Source organism: Anomaloglossus baeobatrachus, chromosome 1, assembly GCF_048569485.1.
Source record: "Anomaloglossus baeobatrachus isolate aAnoBae1 chromosome 1, aAnoBae1.hap1, whole genome shotgun sequence".
NCBI lineage: Eukaryota > Metazoa > Chordata > Amphibia > Anura > Aromobatidae > Anomaloglossus > Anomaloglossus baeobatrachus.
This window is the reverse complement of record NC_134353.1, coordinates 605,428,916-605,451,862: the sequence shown is the minus strand read 5'-3', so window position 1 is coordinate 605,451,862 and position 22,947 is coordinate 605,428,916. Positions and strand designations below refer to the sequence as shown.

Genomic DNA, 22,947 nt, shown 5'->3' with positions numbered 1-22,947 from the left:
CCATAGTCAAAATAAAAAAAATGGGTGAACCACCCCTTTAAGGCAAGGAGTCCTCAACCTGTAGCTTGGAATTGGTGCACGAACATTAAGTGTAACAAACAGCTGTGAAGAGAAGGTCTCTAGATGGTGACTTTTGTGAATCGCCCTACACAGAAAAGCACATGGATGAACCTACTACTCGGAGTGTGGAGGGAGATGGGAAGAGAAATATGGTAAGCTGGAGATAGGATAGTATGGTTAGTTAGAAAGGTTCTAGAAGCAGATTGCAATGGTGCGGTGAGCAGTGTCGGACTGAGCTGCCAATGGCCCACCAGTAACACTGACTCTGGAGGTCCACTGTTAAGCTCACCTCATTCACACATTTATCTGTACTTCGATGCAATAATGCATGGATAGTGTGTTGAGTGAATGATGAGATGCTACTTTTTTCTGTACATAGTGAATATTGTAATGGGGCCAAATACTGCTCATATTGGGGGGGTAAGTGGCTCACTATAACACAGGGACTCACCGGGGGATTCCCATGTTCTCCTGTGGGACAGTCTGAGCCTGGTGGTGAATGTGCTTGATGCAAAAATAGTAAATAGGGGTAAAGTTGGAACCTTTTGATGTTCGTATACTGCCTATAAGGGAGGGCATACAAGGTCTCTGTGTGCTATTGTGGCGCTCCTGAGGCTTCCGTTGTCACAGAGACATTGCACCTCAGCCAGAAGTGTGATGTCCCATCCTGGGTAAGGAAGGGGGTAAACGCCGGTCCACAGGCAAATTTGCACTACACCCATTGTTAGGTACACACAGGGACCAGGGACAGTGGCAGCAACCCCCCCAGGCTGCATGCTGGGGGGCCGTAAGACCCATCCCTGCTCCCATAGGGTAGGGCTTAGCAACTGGGAAGGTGGGAGGAGCCAGCAGAGTGTAGAGTAGAGACAGGAAGGTCAAGTTTAGTCAGTGAGAGTTTGGAGTTGAAGGGAGTGAGAGGTCTGCGGGAGGCAGAGGAGGCAGATAGTCTGAAGGAGGAGAGGAGTGAAACAGCAGGAGAAGGTGATGCTTCCTGGTGGAGACCCTGGGGCCCAGCTAGGCCCAGGTGACACCACAGCAGAAAACCACAGAAAGGATTCCAGGGCCACTGTACAGCTTTCAAGCTTGTGGCCTGTTCCACCAAGTCATCGGGTGGAGGGATCAAGCTGTATGCGGGGAACGGTCCCTAAAAACTGGAGGAAGAGAAGTCATTTCCAAAGGTGAACACCGAGGCCCAGGGTGGTTGCAAGCGCCCAGGGCCACATCCCACTGCAGAACCCCTGGGAAGAGGGTACAGTTCCAGCTAGGCAAGCCCTCTTGTCCAGAACCTGTAGTGGAGGCCATGCCAGGTTCATCCAGCAAAGGCAAGGCTTTGAAGATAGCTGAAGAGAGGGACACAATAGAAGGGTGCACCGGCTTTTATTCCCAGATCTACCCGGGATCGGCGGAGGTCCCTGACAGTGGGTTCCAGCAGTCCCAAAGGCACCAGTGTGCTACAACCCAGGAACTGTGAGTAAACATCCTGAAACTGCACCCTTGGTGTTGCCTCTGTTATTTCGCCTGCACTGCACCTTCTACAACACCCTCATAGACTCTTACAAGCACCAACGGTTACCCCGGGGTACCGCTCCACCTGTGGGGAGCAGGACCATCCAAGCTGCCATTCCACCAGCCCCGGAGGCCCCATACAGCAGCGGCGGCTTAATAGCCGCAAACCACAGGTGGCGTCACGAATATAAACTTTAAGCACCCCCACTGAAGCCATATTAGTTGACCCCACCAGGGTCATGGAGTCGGGCCACGCCACCACTGACTACCCCCCGGACTAGTCCGGCCCGGCACCGGGTGTCCCAAAGCCCTGGGGTGGGCGAGTCACTATCTGTAGGGAAGCTTTGGCTGTTATTTTACAAGTAATAGGGGCTCTTGGTGTTACTACTCTAGGGGGGTGGGTGCTGGATATGGCATGCAACCATCTCTCAATGCTGAATGTGACTCAGGTAAGAAAGGCTGGGAAAACTGCTTTAAGGGATTAAAACATGTTAATAATTATATTTAATATAGATGCACACAATCTATCTTTACCTCATTTGGATCTCAATTTTTCTTATACAGAGCCCCAAATTCCCAAATAGAATAGAACTGTTCAGAAATCATATGTAAATAATGTTGATGTGCTCATTATATTGCTTTTTGTATAAGAAATCAGCATAATCTGGAAGTGAGCAAACACATTTGTATATCACTTTCACAAAACTATAAGTTTACCTGTCCCACAATACTGTGATTGAATCTGAACTCCATGCCTGTAGTCACAATTAACCTAAGAGCTTCAAGTCCTGTATAAGTACAGAGCAATCTGAACTGAGTAGGACAAAGTATTCCCATGCAAACACTAAACATTCCTGCCAGCTCTTTTGTCTACAGTGTCAACTGGAGATAATCTTTATTCAGAATTTGTTAGAAAGCATTACTCAGTATGGTGATGACAGAAAGCACTGAAATGACAGAAAGCATATTTATTTGGTAGGATTAAAGAGGAAGAATTAACATCAAAGATGGTGGAAGGACACCGCAATAATGTGTATTAATCAGGAGTCTCCATTCTACCACCTTCAAATAGTGACATAAAATGCATAAAGAGTATACTGTACACTGTGTACTCAATTAGTAGGCGATTTGTGTAGTTGACAATTAATGTTATTATTGAACAACTACAGTGCTTAATCTAAAAGGTTAAAGGGAATCTGTCAGGTCCAATATGTGTCGCGGGCGGAGGGGACGTGCTCGCCACGCTCGGGTCTGATGCTTCTGCTGCTGCTGCTCGGTGGGGGGAGCCCGGCTCGAGCGGTGGGCCGGACCCAGGGACTCGAGCAGCGCTCCTCACCCGAGAGTGAAAAGGGGTGGTTTGTTTGGGGAGAGAGTTCGTGACGCCACCCACAGGACGTGGTGATGATGGCACCACCGCTGCTGGTGACGGGGATCCCGGGAGAGATGGTAGGGAGCAGCTAGGATGTTGTCCCCTCCGTGGGTAGGGGGTTGGTGATCCCGGGGCCCGGTGGTGTAACGGGGAGGCTGGATGGCTGGGGTGCAGGGTTGCAGGGACAGCGCGGCGCGGTGCCGGACGGCACTGGTGTACTCTCTCAGACAATCACTGACAGAGTCTCTGGTAAACCAAAACGGCCGGATGGACGGGTCCCGCAGCCGGCTGCAGTGTTGTTGTGCTCTCCCTGGACGGCTGATGGTGGCTGTCTTTCCCTGCACCTGTTAGAAATGTTCTGACTCCTGTGGTTGCCCACCGGTAGTCCGCTCCCCGGCATATAGGTGCCGTAGGAGCCCGTTTTGCCCGCAGGCGCTGGCCCTTGGATCTCTAGCCTGTGGCGGTGGCTGTATATCCTCACGGTGTGGACTGTTGCCTTCTGTCGGGACTTGGTTGTTGGGGAACCCCTGGGGCTCCTGTCACACTCAGATTTGACTATTGACTGCGGCTCCAAGCCTGGTCGGGGTCCGATGGCCCTGCCTGTGTGCTTAGCTTCACTCCGCTCCCCGGTTCGGTACCGGCAGGCCAACACCCGACCCCGGTCCTTACGGCTTTGCAGAGTTCCACCAACTCCTGCAGACGGCCACCAAAGTCTGCCAACCTTGCTGTCAGTGCCTGGGCTCCTACCCAGGTACACGCAGATGTTTTACTCCTCTCGCTTTCACCTCCAAAACTGATCTGTCACTTTTCCCGCCTCCAGACCTGTGAACTCGGTGGGTGGGGCCAACCGCCTGGCTCCACCCCACCTGGTGTGGACATCAGACCCTGGAGGGCGGCAACAAGGGTTTTTGTCTGACTGTTGTAACTGTCTAGGGTGGGGGGTGTGTGTATGTTGTTATGTATGTGACTACCTGGCTAGGCCAGAGCGTCACATATGCACCCAGAACCACGAGCAGGTCTGGGTGTATATTGCTAATCCCTGCCTAACCGTCCCTGTAAACACTAGCATAGATAACGAGATCTTTAGAAAAAGTATTTCTAAAGATCTTATATTATAAGCTAATGAGGGCAGCAACTAGTCCCGAGGGCATTATTTCCCCCGACTAGCTGCCCTCTTAGCGTGTTAGCACGCCCACAGGGGTGTGCTAACATGCTATTCAATGCAGCATCACCAGCGGTGCCGCGCGTACCCGTGTTCGCTGTTACCACGCTTCTGAATGCTGGGCACTTCCGGTCATGCGCGGTATGAAGCTGGGAGTACGCATCCTGGCTTCAGGCAGGTCTAGTGCGCATGACCAGAAGTGCTGGAACATTCAGCTCAGCGTTCACCGCGGACACAGGTACGCGCTGCACCGCTGGTGACGCAGCATTGAATAGCATGTTAGCACGCCGTTATCACTAATCGGGGGATATAACGCCCTCGGGACTAGTCCCTTCACTCATTAGCATATGATATAAGATCTTTAGAAACACTTTTTCTAAAGATCTCTTTATCTATGTTAGTATATACAGGGACGGTTAGGCAGGGATTAGTGTGCAGAATTACTATGTAATAAAGTGAAAATTGAAAATGTTACCATCTCATTTGTTTATTTTTAGCTATTAAAGTCAGACTGATTGAACAACTCAGAATGTTCAAAAATACATTTCTGACATTTCAAAAACTGGGCTGTATCATTATTCTTTAATTTATAAAGGCCTTTAATGGCTAGGCAAGCAGTAGAATACTTTGATGCATGTGATGGGGCATTGTCCTGCATACAAATCATGGTTTTCTGGATAGGTGCAGACTTTTTTCTTGTACCACTGCCTGAAGAAAGTGTCTTCTAAAAACTGGCAGTAGGTTTGGCTAGCTCATCTTTAATAGTAGCCGATAGCAGTACTACAACTCCATCTTGCTGGCATCTGACTAAACTTGGCATTATGTGCCTGTTAACATCCATCTGGTCTATCAAGAGTCATTCTTATCTCAGTCCATAAAACCTTTGAAAAAATTTTCTTCTCATATTTTCTTGGCCCAATCATGACATTTTAACTTATATGTTTTCAAAAAGATATCAATAGAACCAACATCTGAACCAAAACACGTGAACAGAACTATTAATAGTACTGAAACACACCATCACAATCACATCATCAGTACAGAAATACATCACTAAAATGACCAGCAGTAAATTAATAAATCATCAGAACCACCAATAGTAGAAAAAGACATCACCAGAACTACCAGCAGTACATAAATACAACACCAGAACCACCAGCAGTACAGAAATACACCCCCAGAATCACCATCAGTACATAAGTACAACACCAGAACCACCATCAGTAAGTGAAAACATCACCAGAAGCACCATTTGGATATGACTTCACCATCAAAATCACAATCAGTAGATGGTATATCCATTGTAATGCCAGATCAGACCCATATTACATTTGTTTCGCATGAACCTACAACTCTCAGTTCGCCCTTAACAATGGTAAGGAGATACTCAGAGTTGTTCTAATCAGACTGTGGACCATACAAGAACTATAGTACTGATGAGATGTAGTTAGTATCACAAATAGTGAAATGTATATTGGTACTAGAGTCACCACATTTATTTTGTTGCACGAGTTCTAACATAAATAGGTGCCTCTTCTCTGTTAGCTGGTAAAGAACATCAGACCAAAATGAAAAACAAAGCCGGCACATATGTGAGTAGATTTAAAATTAATGCTTCTGTATTGATTCCAGAAAAAAAATTACTTGTGTTGCTTCATTATGAGTGCCTCACAAATAACTTTTTAATGCAGTTATCAATAAAGAAGAATCATTTTTAAATCTACTCACGGATGTATCAGCTTTGTTTTTCCTTTCTGTCCCAGCATCACAAATCATTTATGTCCAAGTATCTTATAGCTGACATATTCTCTGATTGGAGTAGTTCTCTTTGTTTTCTTCTCCAGCTTGTCCAGACGCTATGATGACTTTTCACATCCACAGCTTTCACTTCAGATTCCCTCTTGTCTGGTTGTCTACAGCACATCCCGACATGGTGCCCTTAAAAATAGCGTGTGATTATAATATTCCTGAATAAAAATATAAGCTTTAAGCTGTGCTGCTGAATAAATAATTGATCTCACGTGCCCCTGCACAAAATACGACCCACACACTGTCCCTCTTATGGTACATGCCCTCCACACTGCCCTCTCATTGCCATACTGGGCTCCCTCTTTACAATATCTTCTCACCTTGTGTGTCTCCTATACTGTCCAGTCTGTATACTGTGCCCCTGCATCACACTCCCCATCCTCGTCATATTGTCCTCTCCATACTGTGCGCTCACACTGACCCTCAAGCTGCCCTCTATCTATACCGCCCCCCCACACACTACATTGTCTCTATTCTGTGCCCCATCACACTTTTTCCCCCTATACTGTTTCCTCACACTATTTCCTCTCCTTCTTACTGTCTCCTCACACATTCCCCCCTCCACTCACTATACTGTCTCCTCACATATTTACTGCCTTTCTCTCCATACTGTCTCCTCACACATCCCCCCACTCTTCATACTGTTTGCACACATGTTCCCCACATCCTCCCCATTGTATCTCCCCACATACTTCCCAACTCCTCCATTCATCATACTGTCTCCTCATGCATTCCCCTTATTCTACATGCTTTCTCCTCATACATTTATGCCCCTGCATAAGTAGATAGAATCATTCATTATCCTTAAACATAAAATAACCAAAGTGAAAGCAAGAAAAATATGTATAGTAGTAGCTAGCAATAAATCCAGCTCACCATTTGTGATACCAATGTGATATGACTGAAGTTTGAATGTAATTAGATAGGAATCATAATCAAAAGATAGGAGTGATCCCAGATATTATTTGACCTATCAATAATTCAGTATCAAAGAGATGTCCTTTGGAAGGCCAATATGATGACCAAAGAATACATGTCTTGAAGCAGTTTCAAGATAATGGGGAAGTCAGATTTACAGTTCCACTTACCGGAAACTTGTGGTTGGCTTAAAGACAGGTTTAAGGAAGCTTGCATATGAAATTTACGGCTCATTGCAATATTTCACTAACACTATGGTCAAACTGTGGTCGGCCAGTTGTCAACTGGCAGGATGTGCAGGAAATGTGCAGGAAGCTGCCAGTGCCCACAGCAGCTTGTGGTCAAGTTACATGAACATGACTCAGCTGTCACATGCTGGTGACCATTTAAACCCAACCTACAAAGTTTTCCTATAAAAAATACACGACTCGCTTAATGTTGGGGAAACCTTCCAGGACATTGAAGTGTACGTACACACTGTTCCTGTGATGCAAGATGCCATGTTGATTCCTTATCATTAACTCGAGTTCCCTCCGATGTGAAAGGATTGCTACAACAAACGGTAATGTTGATGCATATTTCTGTTATTGTATAAGATTCTAAATGCCAATGTACCATTGATTATATTCAAGTGCTATTAAAATAAATAGTATCTTGCTATAAAGAATATTAGTATTCGTGCCTGATTAGGATATCAGTGAGCGCTTCGTAAGTACGGGCTTTCAGCCCCCTTTTTAGTAGAATTTAGCAAGACATAAATTGGCGTAGTCGGCAGGATTACTTCTATAAGAAGTAATTAATGAATTTTTGTAATTTAGAAATTAAAAACATATATTTGGCAAAATTCCAGATATTTTTTCAATCTTTTTGCATAGTGTCAAAATGTTCAGAAAACGTAAGGATAATGTTAAGGAGGTTGTTGTGGAGATCCCGAGCTGGACTGAGACTCCCTACAATCTTATAGCACATGAATTGGTCAATTGTGGATTGGCAGAACAATGGCAGAATAAGCTCAAGGGTTGTGTAGCTACTGATGTTGCGAATGTACTCAGTAGTGCCCCTGTGAAAACAGGTGATGTAGTGTCTTGTGGATTGGCAGAACAATGGCAGGACAAGCTTAAGGGTTGTGAAGCTACTGATGTTGTGAATATATTCGGTAGTGTCCCTGTGAAAGCAGGTGATGTAGTGTCTTTAGCACGGCACAAACAATGGCAGGATAAGCTTAAGGGTAGTGAAGCTACTGATGTGAATGTATTCGGTAGTGTCCCTGTGAAAACAGGTGATGTAGTGTCTTTAGGACGGCGCATCTGGATTTTGGCAAGTGCATATAGTGTAATGCATGAGCGTAATCTAAAGATGCAGAAGAAAAGTTCCCAGATGGAACAAAAGATGATAGAATTAGGTTGCCTGAAAACAGTTCTGGAATGTAATACCAGACTGTTGAAGGATAAATTGGAACATTATCAGAATGTGGCACAAAAAGCTGCCATAAAAATTGCTCAAAATAAGTACAAGAAAAGAAGAGGAAAGGTAAATAAAATCCAAATTGCTCAAAATAAGTACAAGAAAAGAAGAGGAAAAGTAAATAAAACCAAAGTACATAAAAGTATCGTCTCAGCTTCTATAAACTGGGATCCCGATACTTGGGATGGGGATGTGTGGGATTCATCTTCATCATCTGATGAGGAGGATTACCATAAAGGGAAGATTCAGGCTAACCCAGTAAGGGGTCGCCTAGAGAGGACAGAGAATGAGATCATCCGGGAACATGTCCGGGATGGTCAGGGAAATCTGCAATATGACGAAGATGGTAATGCCATCATAAATGAGAGAACGATTCCTCATGTAAAAAATCGAGTAATCATTGAAGATTACTCTCAGGGAGAAGTTGATAGCATTTTAACACAGTTTAGACAAAAACCAGGAGAAGGAGAAATTCCCTGGTTGGTCAGGGTGCACGATCTCGGAGCAGGTGGAGTGCACTTTGACGCCGGAGACGTGGCAAAATTTGTCACCATGTCTCAGGACCCAGTAATTCAGAGATCAATAAAAAATTATTTTGTTGATCATAATGAGCATGGTACTCAAAACTTAATCGTGATCTTAGCCCATGCTTTTCTGGACAAATATCCATCAGAAGCAGACTTTCCTATCAATGATAAACCTTGGTATACCTTAAAAGATGGTATGGAGCGGCTGAAGGAAGAAGCAATGAGGAATGCTCTTCCTCTTTTAGGAATGGATGATGATTATCTCCAGTACCCATTGACAGCCAGCATAAGAAATAGGCTGGTTAAACATGCTCCTCCAGCATACAAAACAGTTATTTTAACCTTAACTGTAGCGCTGACTGGAGAATCAATCGGTGTAGTTTTAGGGAGGATGAGGGAGTTACAGGATATGGGACAGTGGGATAAACCATCCCCTGGAGGCCATGTTGGTAACAGTAAGCCAAACAATCCTGATTGTAAAGAGAAATCAGTAGGGGAGGCCCCACGAGTGTCTCGCAAAGACATGTTCCAGGCTTTGCTTAAAGCCGGGATCAATATGGAAAGGATTGATGGAAAGGAGACAGGAGAATTATGGAAGTTGTACAAACAGAAAGTTCTATCCACAAAGAAAGTGACCACTACAAATGTGGAAGGGGGTTCAAAAACCCCCAAGGTAAAGAAATCAGAGGGAAAAGGGGAAAAAACCCCAAAGAATGTGTCTTGGGAAGATTATCAGTCAGTTTATCCATGGGAAGAACTGGCTGCAGCCGTGGCCACAAAGGTCACGGAAGGAAGGGCTAATACACAGACTGAAGTCTGTGTAAATGAAAGTTCAGAAGGAAGTGATTTACCATAGGTAGCCAGCCAAGCCCCCCTATTGATAAAAAGGGACGAACGTCCCTACGTCAATCTTAGCATACATTGGAAAGGGGGAAATGTTCAAAGAGTCCCAGCTTTGATTGACACGGGGGCAGAGGCTACTTTAATTCATGGAAACCCAGAAAAAATAAAAGAACCTCGAGTAAAAATTGCTGGACTAGGTGGTCAAGTGATCACCGGGGTTCAGACACAGGTAGCTTTGAAGATAGGTAATTTACCTATCAAGAAGTATACGGTGCTGGTAGTTCCTATACCAGAATATATTTTGGGAATTGATGTCCTAAAAGGGATGACTCTTAATCTAACAGAAGGAAAATTCTCCTTTGGGGTTAAGTCTTGTCATAAGGAAATGCAATCTACCAAGACCACTGTATTTCATGTCGATGCTCATGTCCCTACTAACTCACTTGAACGTTTGTTTAATTCAGAAGCAGATAAAGCAGCAGCCATCAGGCAAGTCAGTCCAACAGTTGACAAGGCAAGGTACAGCTGTTTGGGCACACCAGAAAGAGCGACACCTTATTCAGCAGGTTTAGACCTCAGTACATTGGAAACTGTCGTGGTACCCCCAGGTAAGGTAAAACCAATTTCAACAGGATTGGGTTGCCATACACCAAAGGATCATTATGGTCAAATAGCCACTCGTTCTAGCTTAGCGTTAAAAGGAGCCATAGTGGTGGGAGGGGTAATAGAGGCAGATCATCAGGGAGAAATCAAGGTACTGATGCTAAATTTGGGAAATGAACCTTTGATATTGATGAAACACCAGAAGGGGGCTCAGATGGTAATAATTCCAATAAACTTGTCTGAAATAAGAGAAGGAACTGCCCCAGCAGAATTAACAATACGGGCTACTAAAGATTTTGGATCCTCTAATATTAAAAATGTAGGAGCAAAAATATGGATTCAAAACCTCCAAGGACCGCCCTCAGAGACAGCGGTAATAGCGGTCGGAAAAGATCGTACTTTCCTGATGAGACCAGGAGTGGGGAAGTGGGAATATGTCCCACAAGAAAAATGTTATTTACGAGAATAATAGTGTATCTTTATTTGCAGAAGGTGTTGTAAATAAGCGGAATCCATGGTATCGGTTACTGGGAAGAGCTCGATAGTGATGAGATGGAGAAATTCCTGTGTTCGATGTTTGCCTCTTTGGTTGTTATCCACTCCTTGTTCAGAGCCCGGACAGAGGCCCCGCCATGGCCTGATTGTTGAATGAGTAAAATAGAAAAATCCAGCTCAAATGAACAATTTCTTCTTTATTATTTGAAGGGTGGAAGCACACCAGAAACACGTTGATGCATATGCTACTATAGCGGTTTTCTTGTAAACGTTTCATGTCCCGTATACCTGAATTTTTCAAGCAATAAAGAAGAAATTGTTCATTTGAGCTGGACTTTCCTATTTTACTTATTCAAGAAAAATATGTACAGTATGTACATAACCTCCAAGATATTCAACAGGTGGATCCTAAGATAGATGTGCTGAATAAAGCGCCTCATTAGAGATGAGTGAACCCGAAGTTGGGTGTTTATACCGAACACAGACTTTTCAACACCCCCACCCCCCAGAGTTTGGGTGCTTTATTTAGGCAAACCACTTGCGCGAGCATCTCTGTGCTCGTGAACACTCGGTGCACAGCCCAGTGCGAGTCTTTGCAGTGTTTGAATGGCTCTCACTGGGGGTAACAACAGCGTGATCGGATGTATTGTGTACAAACATAAAAAGCAAACCCCCCATCCACCTTTCCCGGGAAGTGATTTGTTTATGGTTTGTATGTACGCGGAGAACCGAATTGCGCAATTGGTTACTTCCATTGGGGATCAGGTCAAGTCCAGGTCCCAAATCTGGATGAACTCGCCAAACTGAATTTTTACGGGTTTGCCCATCTCTACCCCTCACGTATTATCCTCTCCAACTCTGTTTGCATCTTCCTTCGGGTTAGGGAGTGTGCTCTAATCTTTACTCTATTTAGTCAACTATTACCTTTCCTGTTTTCTAATATTCTTGGAAGTCAATATCCTATACTGTGGTTCTACCAATTGCTGGCATCAATTATACCGTATATCGGATTACTGAAGACTCCAGTGCTGGGATCCCCATCGATCATTAGAACAGGGGTCATTAGCCCACTCTTCCTCCTAATTACACCCTCTGCAGTGAAGAGGAGTTTGAATGGAGCAGCAATTAGCATTTAGCAGCTCTGTTCTGGTCTCCACAACAAATGCTAGAACTCTGCTGAATAAATACAGTAATAGTTAAAAATTATGCTGTGTTCCTATGTGTAATATTTTGTTGCACTGTATGCACTGCCTTTACTTATAATATGGCCAGAATACTTCTAATAATATCCATTATGCACTAATAACGCAAGAATTGCAAACCTAATCTAAGATGTAAAGTACAATCATATAAACCATTATTTCTATCAGTCGCTACATTTTTGCTTGTTTCTCATTAGTAAATGAATAGCACAGCTTTTGTCAGACATGTACCAGATGGGTTTTTGTTTGCACACATACAGTTATTGTAACAAATCATTTATGGAATAAAAAAATAAAACATTCCTGTTAACAAGAGGAAAACCCTCGCCATTACAGTGATCTTCCCCTGGCCATATTTCAAGTTCTTACAATGAGCAGTGCCTAGGAGATAATGCCGCATCTCTTCTGAATAGAATATTATTGACAAAAGAGAAAACATCTTCTGATACATACTATAGCCAAATCCTATTTATTGTATCATGTGCTAGGCTGGAATGAAACAATCCCTCCATCTGCACAGGAACAGATAATAAATGCAGCTAATTGCTAATATAGCTATGCATATTTATGAAATAAAATAGGGGAAAAGCTACCTTGTAGTTAGAATTTGCACTTCAAAGTGTTTTACCTTCAAATACAAAGGATCCAAATAAGATTATTAATTCTTCAGAGCATGATAGTGACTCAGATTATCTTCAATGTTCAGGTATACCACCAAGCATGTGAGCACTGTATTTCTGCCCAATCAGTACACCACTTATTTAAATGGTGCTACAGTGAAACCTTGGATTAAGAGTAACTTGGTTTAAGAGCACACTCCCGGAGCAAATTATGCTTGTAATCCAAGGTTCCACTGTACTTGTTTTGGAGAATATTTTTGTATATATGGTATCCAATAGAGCATTTACGATAACACAAGGAGGCCATGCAGCTTGATTCTAGACAGCCAAATGGTCTCCATGTACTGCTCCAGGTACATTAATTGACAAAAACATCACCTGTCCTTTATATATACTGTATCTGCACTGAAGAATGATATGACCAAGGCATTGCTTTTACTTTTAAGTCGGACGTCTTTTACCTATTTAAGAGATAGTAACTGATGCCGGTAGAACCAAAAGCCAAAAAAATCATGGATGATTAAGAGAACTCCTTATGTCCTAAGGGACACAATGCAATGATTCATATTAATAGAAATGATCAGAACATAGATATTGCTAGTACTTGTAAGAACGCAGTAAACTACTTGGAACTTAAAGGGAATCTAAAAGTAGAATGATTTCTCCTCTCCATTGAGGAGATATTAGCTTGTTTACCTTTTCCTCTGCATGATATTGACCAATCATAAGCAGGTGGTGTCATGCAGGGGAAATGAAAACACACCTCCAGATAAGGTCAGATGAACACGAATTCTCATGTGAAACATGTAATGATAGACAACCCTACTCTCAGCCATGATTTCTGCATCTCCTGTGTAGAATATATATTAAAGAATGATAGGGCCAAGGCATTGCTTTTACTTGAAAATTGGACATCTTTTATTACCTAATTAATGGATAGTAACTGTTGCTGGTAGAACCAAGAGCCAAAAACGTCATGGATGGTAAAGAGAACTCCTTATGTCCCAAGGGGCACAATGCAATGATTCATATTAATAGAAATTATTTGAGCATTGATAATACTACTAGTATTTGTAAGCACGCAGTAAACTACTTGAAACTTAGAGTGATCCTAAAAGAATGATGTCCGAACCATGGTATGAATCTGACACTCTCTGCATTATTTCAGCCATACTGCCATGATTCAGAGAAAACATAATTTGAGAAGCCAGATGGGGACTATGTATCTCAGATTAGAAGTCCAAGACAGGTCCCTAACAGCTTATCCCTACCTTGCACTCATAGATTGACAGATCTGTCTATGGGTAGGATTCCATTTGCGAGAGACAGCCTGCCTCTATCCGACGGGAGCGTCTCAGCTGCATAGAAATACATGCAGCTGATTCGCTCCTGTCGTGAGAGAGGCAGGCCGCGGGTGATGCAATGCGAGATACGCGCAAGTCTCTCGCAAGTGGAATCCTACCCTATGAGAGAGACCTGTAAATGTAGGAGAGCAGGGTGGGGAGAAGCTGCTGCTGTCTGGTATCCAACTCATCAACTAAGGCACATGGTCCTTGATCAGCTTCTCAAAGTATGCTTTCTCTGAAATGCTGGATAGTTTCAGAGCAAAATATAGATGAATACAGAAACAGAGCTATTGTCTGCCTCATGGTGTAGTTCATGCTGTATGAATTCACTGTCATGTTAACTTTAAAAAGGACCTTTTGCCAGTTTGACCGTGTTAAACTGGCGACATTACGGAATAGTGGCTGCAGAGTAAAATAAAACGTATTTTTGCTTCTTAAATTTCTCCTCTCTGTTGCAGAGATATTAGCTTGTTTACCTTTTCCCCTATATGACATTGACCAATCATAAGCAGGAGTTGTCATGCAGGGGAAATAAGAACACAACCCCAGAGAAGGTCACAAGAACATGAATTCTCATGTGAGACATTTAATGACAGACAACCCTGCTCTCAGGCCTGATCTCTGCAGCTCCTGTGTAAAATATAGCAGAGTTGAGTGAAAACTGTGAAAGGTCCTCTTTAAAGGATATGAACATGATTAGCAAAAAAATCAATCTAAATACTTACGGCACATATTAAAAAATACCACAAGCGTTTTCTGTCCGTTTTTCTGGAAAGGGGAAGAAGTATGGCCACCCACCTAGATCAAGAATTAAATAATGCTCATGATAAGAAGCACATCTAAAGGTTAAGTGGCTTAAGATTCATGATTCAGTGCTTGTAACTCTTCTTTACAGGTCTCAGCATAGTATTCAAAGACCAACTTCAGCTAACTCCCAAAAGAACAGGGACCAGTTACAGGGTGATAAAGGCACAGGTTTGTATTTATTACTTAACCCACTCAGAACACATTTTTATTTGCGTACTGGACAACTCCTTTAAGGACATAGCTCTTTAATTGTATTATTGTTTTACTGTTCTCCTAGAGCCATAGCTGTTTATTCTTGCAGTCAGCATAGCCAAATGAGGATTATTTTTTTTTTTATATACATAGCTAGCACCTGAGAGTAACTGATGCAAATGGAACTAGCTCCAATCAAATCAGTTAAAGGGAACCTGTCACCGGATGTTTATAATACTCAACTAATGGTCGGTGCAGTGCAGACTGGTCGAATGGGCGTCTCCATTCTCCGGGTCCGCTCCTCCTCTTTCTGCCATCTTTGTCCTCCTTCTGAAGCTAGTGTGGATAACGCGTTCTACGTCATACACACAAGCCGACATTAAGGTCCCACGCAGACGCACTACAATACATTGATCTGCCCTACTCAGGGTAGATCAATGTGCGCCTGCGCAGGACCTCAATGTTGGCTTGTGTGTATGACGTAGAACGCATTATCCACACTAGCTTCAGAAGGAGGACAAAGATGACAGAAAGAGGAGGAGTGGACCCGGAGGCCGGAGACGCCCATCCAGCCAGTCTGCTCTGCACCGACCGTTAGGTGAGTATTATAAACATCCGGTGACAGGTTCCCTTTAAACCTCTTAAATGATGCTGTCAAGTTTGACAACGCCAGTTCCTCCAACACAGTAGCCACCTCTACAGTGCCCACTGTGTCATGGCAACTAGGGGCTTTGTGAAGACTTACAATTTTTGCTGTGGTTTTACTCCAATGGGCTTCATAGGAGATAAGAAATGTTACAATAGACTTCAATCCTATAATATTGCTGTGTTATAAAGGCAAGCCAAGGGATACATAAAAGGATCTAAAGTATAAAAAAAAGGATGAGGATAATATGGCCATAATCCTACTGAGCTGTTCCCAGGTTATTTTCACGATAAACGAATACCATAAAAAAAGCATATCAGGGCTTGTTTTTTTTGAAGACCAAATTAAGGTTTTGAATGACATTATTTATCTTACCATATGATGTTCTGCTAAAAAGGAAAAAATTGCAAGTATAGTAAAATGGTGAAAAAAAACCAATAGCGGAATTGTGTTTTTCCACCATTTTACTACACTTGGAATTTTTTTCCTTTTTATCAGGATATTATATGGTAAGATAAATATAGTCATTCCAAACCTTAATTTGTTTTTAAAAACATCAAACCCTAATATGGCTCTTACCTAAGATTAAAAATTCTCTCCAACGGAGAGTACTTTTATACAGAGTAATTTTATAGTGTACAGCTTGTTGCCATGGTTACCAGCCTCCCTGAAGTTTTAGTGTAACGTAGCCAGGGGCGCTAGTCGTGGGCGCCCCAGTACACTAAAGGCAAGGGGGGCACAATGGTGTAATGAGTGGGTGTGGAAGTGGTACCTACTTGAAGCAGCTCATCTAGGGTTTCATTCGGCCTCTCTAGATCCCGTTCACTCCAACTGGCATCACATGCAACGCTATCAGTAATGACTCCACCACTGGTCACAATTTTACTGTAAATGCTTTTAAAACTTAGCTTCCAGCTCATAGAGGCAGTTTTTACACCAAGATCTTTCACAGGCATTGCTTTCTTCACAGAACCCAGCTCTTTTGCTACGGCCACCAAAGAAGGGAGGGATGGGAACTCTATCATCCTTTTTACTAACATTTTGGCTCATCCGTACAATTGAGAGGACTCCTAGAATCCTTCATCCCACTGTGCCAGGGACCCTGCCAGTCTAGACTGGCGCCATTTCCTGTTTGCACTACTAACGGCTGCTGACCTAGGAAGGGGGTGCACTTCTCTTTTCCCTCTGGCTCTACCTTCCATAACTGAGGGGTTATGATTTTGCTTCAGTCCACTTGATCCTTTCTCGCTTGTCTACTTTATCTGCCTGGACCTGCCACACCTTCTCCACACTACTCCACTTTGCTACATCTGACCTTGTTGGTCCTCTCACTTATCTTGCTCCTTTCCTATTTCCCTTAACCAGGAAGCACTCGTTCCTATATTCTCCTGTACTGAGGTCTGTCCTCCCCCTATTAATCCGCGCCATCCCCGTGACTCCCTCAACATTCCCCTACACTGAGGGACCAGGGACCCAGTGACACCTAGTGGTCTCCGGCCAAATTACACAGGAAAAATGCACACATAAAAATACATTACTTTAAAACATATATTTTCAGATCACAATATCTTCAGGGGCAACAGGGCACTGGACACCTTCTTACATTAGCATGGCCAGTTTCTTAGGCAAAGAACAAGCACTGCTTGCAGACTAAATGCTTTAGCACAATGCCACCTAGGACAGCTTTCAGCTTTCAGTCGCCAGTTTGTGGTGATGGAGCACTTCTGAAAGTGAACCAGTGGCATGGTGGCACCGCTGGTCTGAAATGTCAACCTTTTGGAGGGTACCTTGGGTGAACAAAAAACACTAACACATGAATATGCTTGTAAAAAAAAATGCACAAATTTCATGGCATTTTTATGAAAGCCCATAAAATGGCAGGAAAAAATGCTATATGTGAAGAAATACAAAATAATAATTTTTTCTAAGATATAAAAGATAGCATTCAGCCCATACATGTGTCTTGGTGAAATTTAAAAAAAAAGAATAATGGGGTTGGGCACGAAAGGGCAATTTTGTAATTTTGTAAATATTAGTAACTGAATACAGTATGACTAGGCTTCCATTTTCTATTAAAATTGATTTATTTTCATTTTATAAGGAAAACTTTATAGTTCCTTTTCTGTAGCTATTTGGTTACTGATTAGTCGTAGTCAACAGGTCAGTTTGACCCTTTATATGCCTTGATCCCGCTGTGAATTTAGCTCTGTAACATTTTTAGATAGACATGTATTACTACCAAATTGACATTTCTTTCAGAAATCAATACACCTCTTGAAGTGGTACGACATGTCCACGGAGAGACTAACTATGTGCACAATGGCAATGATCTCAAGAATGCGGCAGTGGCCTATATGAAGACATCAAATGCTTGTAAGAATTAACCATTCAAACCATAGCTTTGTCTTATAACACATTTTATGCACCATATAGGTAGATGTTACTGACATTAAAACTTTACAAATACCTTGCTTTTTTTTTTTACATTGTATTGAGCATGAGTTTAAGCCTGTTAAACCCCAGAGCTGCACTCACAATACTGCTATTAACTTCAAGAATATAGTTTTAGAAAAAGAAGCTAGGAACAGAATTGTAAGTATAGATCTAAGATGTACACTGGGCAGGAAAAAAAAGTATTTACCAATTAGGGTTTGTTTTTTATTGTTTTATTGCATGAAAACCTTAAAGTAAGGATGATTCAATTTGGATTGACTCTCCAGACAATGATCTCCATTAATAGGTTTGTAGTGACATTTTCTAGTCATGGATTTTGCAGCACATTATTGGCAAATCCAAATGTATTCCACTGCAAATTCCATGTATATTATATGTTATTTTGTATGAGAGAGATAATTCTGTTTTCTAAACTTTTCCAGGGGCAGTCAGTGAACACTTGAGTAAAGATAAATGGGAAAGGTCCACACCAAATCATGGCATGGTAAGCGGAGTGTCAACACTGATATATTCAAGACTTTCTTTAAAAAGTAAAATGTATGAATTAAAATTTCTTTACATTTTACTCAAATATATTTTACAGTTTATTGGCAATCATAGGCATAATTGGATATCCTGAGATGGGGTGATTGTGTGTGGAATGGGCTCAGAAGCTGGGCTCCTTCTACATGGGACACATGCCCTATATTATACAGCCAGCATCTGTCCCTAACATCAGGCAGCAGCAGAACTAAGATCCCTCAGTGGCTGTTAACCTCTTCACGACCTTGAACATACTGGTACGTCCAAGGTCGTGTTCCCCTTTTTGATGTGGGCTCCTGCTGCGAGCTTGCCTCTTTTCCCTGCGCATGATCAGCCGACATATGCCTCTAACAGGCGCGGGTTGATTATAGAATCACCTCCACCTGTACATAGTAAACAAAAGTTCAAATGAAAATGAAAAATCGTAGTAAAATTAAAAAATACACATAATTGGTATCACCACATTCACAAATGCCCAATTTATCAAAATCTAAAATAAATTAATCTGATCGGTAAAGCGCATAACGAGAAAAAAAAAATCAAAATGCCAGAAAGTTTTTTTGGTAGCCGCAACATTGCAATAAAATGCAATAAGAGGCAATCAAAACATCACATCTGCACCAAAATGGTATAATTAAGAACGTCAGCTCAGGAAGCAAAAATAAGCCGTCATATAGCCCTAGATCCTGAAAAATGACAACATTAAATGTCTCAATAAATGGCGCCATAACCACAATTTTTTTTTTTTATTTCACTAATTTCTGACTTTTTCACCACTTAAATACAAAAAAACAAACAAACACAACTATATAGGTTCGGTATCTACAAATTTGTACTGACCTGGGAAATCATCCTGCCAGTGACCATAGTAAATAAAAAAAACTAGAAAAACCTTATTGAATTGCACTTTTTTTTTTGCAATTTCACCACAATTAGAATATTATTCCCGTTTTCCAGTACAATGTGGCAGAATGAATGGTGTCATTCAAAAGTACAATACATCCTGCAAAAAACATGCCCTCATATGGCTGCATTGACGGAAAAATAAAGTTATGGCTCTTGGAAAAAAGGGAGGAAAAAAAATTACAAAACAAATGGAAAATCACCTGGTGGTGAAGGGGTTAAACACCTTGATGCCCTTTCAGTCACTGAGTGTGGAATTTCAATCTCATCACTACTCTTGCACTGGCTCCAATCTGTGACGCGATTGCGGGGTACTGATGGGCTACCATGGCAGCCCTTATGTTGCTGTCTCTCTTGTGAAGCTCAGCTACATGCTACAGTACACATGAGACTGTGATTAATACTATACACTCCACTACCATACTATTGCACTCTAAGGCCTGTTTCACACGTCAGTGATTCTGTTACGTTTGTGCTTTTTTTACAACGTACCAGAATCACTGACATATGCAGACCCATTATAATGAATGGGTCTGCTCACACATCAGTGATTTTTCACTGACCTTGTCTCCGTGCGGCGTACCCGCGTGTCCGTGATTGCCGCATGGAGACATGTCCATTTTTTTCTGGCATCACTGATGTCCCACGGACCATGCAGTGGTGTGATCCGTGAAACACGTGCCAGAATAAAACGTGCATATAAAATAAAAATCATTTTTACTCACCCGGCTCCAGCGGCGCTCTGTACAGCCTGTTCTGCCTGCTGCTTCTGAGCCGGCTCATTACTGTCGTGCATATTCATGAATGCATGACACAGCCGACCCAGAAGCAGCTGCTGCAGGGGTCAGCGCCGGCCGGATGCTGCACCGCGGGAGGATTCAGCACCATGGAGAGCGGGCACAGGTGAGTTAATCTCTATGTGCAATCAAGGACCACAGAGAACGGAGCCTGGATTGCACTTAGACAACCCACGTGTGCCGTGAATCACGGCACACGGAGGGACATGTGCGTGTTTTACACATCAGTGAAGAACGTCTGTGTTTTTCACTGACGTGTGAAACGGGCCTAAAGTACAGCATTTTCTACACACATTCTTAACACTAGAACTACTGGACTCGTGACACCTATATAGAAATACATGGTGCAAAGTAGTCAAAATGACTACCTCAGTAGTTCTAGTGTTAAACAGAATATACAGAGTATATATATATCTGCAGGTTTTGCCGGAACAAGATCTGTCACCAAGATCACAGAGGAGGTGTTCCAACCTCCACACACACACACACACACACACACACACGGACCATATGTCAAACAAACAGACACCATTATAACATATGAGACACACCCATGAGTGGGAGGTATGTGGATAGACAGATACACCCTAATAGGTCTTGTAGTACTACAGGTACCAGAGCCACCATCTTATACCACCTAAATAAATGAAACTAAATTACCAGCTTAATTTTACCATATAATGAACACCATAAAAACAAAACCATTTCCATTTTTCACCATTTCATCCCACTTGGATGTTTTCCCATTTTTCAGTATATTTTATGGTAAAATAAATGGGGTTACTCATATCTATAACATGTCCCACAAAAAAGCCTTCATTTAGCTATGTTGGTGAAAAATCAAAAAAGGAATGTCTCTTAAAAAAAAGAGGATAAAATGAAAGTGCAAAAATGATAAAAAAAAATTGCCTGGTCCTGAAGGAATTAAATACTAACATTTATTACTGTTTCGGAGGCATTTCTTTGTTCAGAATTATTGCTTTACTTTCTTAAAAATCTGAATAATTAAGTGACTTTTTTTTACCATATTATATAATAATCCTATGAATCTGGGTGATACAACTTGACTTCAGATATAGTCCGAACTGTTACAGAGAGCCGACAGCCACCCATTGATTTCAGTAGGTACCCCCCCATGCATCCAAAAACTTTGATATCACTTGTTAGGTAAAGTTTTGAATAGGTAATTTGCAAATCACTAGAAAATGATGTTTTCCTACTCCTGAAGAGTGATATGTATTATTAAGTCTACATTTATCTGTATTTTATGGACAGATATCTGGAGCAGAAAACAGTGCTATGTGGCCTCTTCTCCCAGATGAGCTGTGGATTTCTATTTTTTCCCTTTTAACTCATGGAGATCTGTCCAAAGTTGCTCAAGTATGCCAAAGATTCCGAGATATTGCCAATGATGACAGTCTATGTAAGTATCTATGTATTGTAGTTCCAGCTTGTGAACATTTTTATGCATTCATTTGTAAATTGGTGGTAAACATCGGTCAGTTTCCTAGAATAGTGATTATGACAAATGCTGTAAGGAAGAGTTGGCTTCTTTTTTTAAGTGTTGGGTTAGAGAATGAAAACAGCCGTCATCTGTGTGCAGCTGACTAATTCTCAGCCGGAATGATATTATTATGGCTATATTTAGTATGCTCATTTGGAAAACAAGCTGTAATCTACCTAATAGATTAATAAACTGAATTGTACACAGGTAAGTAAATCAGAACAAGCTATAAAATAAGCACTCTTTATGCTGTAATGTTTTCTGATTTCAAAGCATTGATTCATGGTACTAGTATAGGACATCGTTTTTTTTCCTCAATATAATATAAAAATGTTATTAATTACAGACCTCCATCTCAACATTGCACAGCACTGTATCTGCGGAATATTACAGTATTTTGCCTTTGTTATGCACTTAAACATACAGAGCCAGATTACAGATGAACGTCTTTTGGGGACCCAAAGAGGCCCCAGTTTGTGTCCTAAACAGCCCACTCAATGATGTAATCATCAGCAGTGATGATATCATGAAGTTATTAGTATACACCACAGCTCCATCTTGTCCTACCTCATCTTCTTGGTGCAGTCACTTTAGCTGTCTACCATCCAATCTTATACCCATGCGTGACACCTTTTCTAAGGATCTAAAAAGGGTCAAACTCGACTGCCAACTAGGCCATCATTCCCTTGGTGACTTCCTTATTCCATTACACTCTACTAAATGCACTATATGTTAGAGAAGTCAGACTGTGGAATGCCCTACCACAACAGGTAGTAATGGCAGATACTCTAACAGCTTTTAAAAAGGGCTGGGTGATTTCCTCAGTACACACAACATTTTTGGGTATAAGTGACTTAGGGAAAAAATGTAGAATTGGTGGAGGAAGGTTGAACTAGATGAACCTAGGTCTTTTTTCCACTTATGTAACTATGTGACTTATGCAGCGCCCCACGGGGCAGGTGGTTATCCTACCCGTTGCCGGGCCATTGAGGGTCGGGTCAGGCGACGTCACGGGTGGCCTTGCACGGTTCCATTGCCCCAAGGCGTGCAGTAAATGAAGGGAAAGCGGGGTGATTGGGGAAAGTTTGTTGTTATGCCACCTGTGGTATGCGGCCAGGGATAAGCCGCCACTGCAGAATTCCTCGCCATGGCAGGTATTATGGCAGTCGGGATGGTGTCACTCCCCACAGGCGGAGCG

The 22,947-nt window shown here is 42.3% G+C and overlaps 1 protein-coding gene across 1 annotated transcript in view; it reads left to right on the top strand.

Moving 5' to 3' along the window:
- The window catches only part of LOC142296579 (uncharacterized), a 152,242-nt gene that overhangs the window by 33,240 nt on the left and 96,055 nt on the right, over positions 1 to 22,947 (top strand). The window contains exons 4-7 of the mRNA XM_075340358.1: positions 14,820 to 14,899; positions 17,829 to 17,942; positions 18,446 to 18,507; positions 21,521 to 21,668. Of these exons, the coding sequence (XP_075196473.1) occupies positions 14,820 to 14,899; positions 17,829 to 17,942; positions 18,446 to 18,507; positions 21,521 to 21,668 (404 nt within the window). The remainder of the gene's footprint in view (positions 1 to 14,819; positions 14,900 to 17,828; positions 17,943 to 18,445; positions 18,508 to 21,520; positions 21,669 to 22,947) is intronic.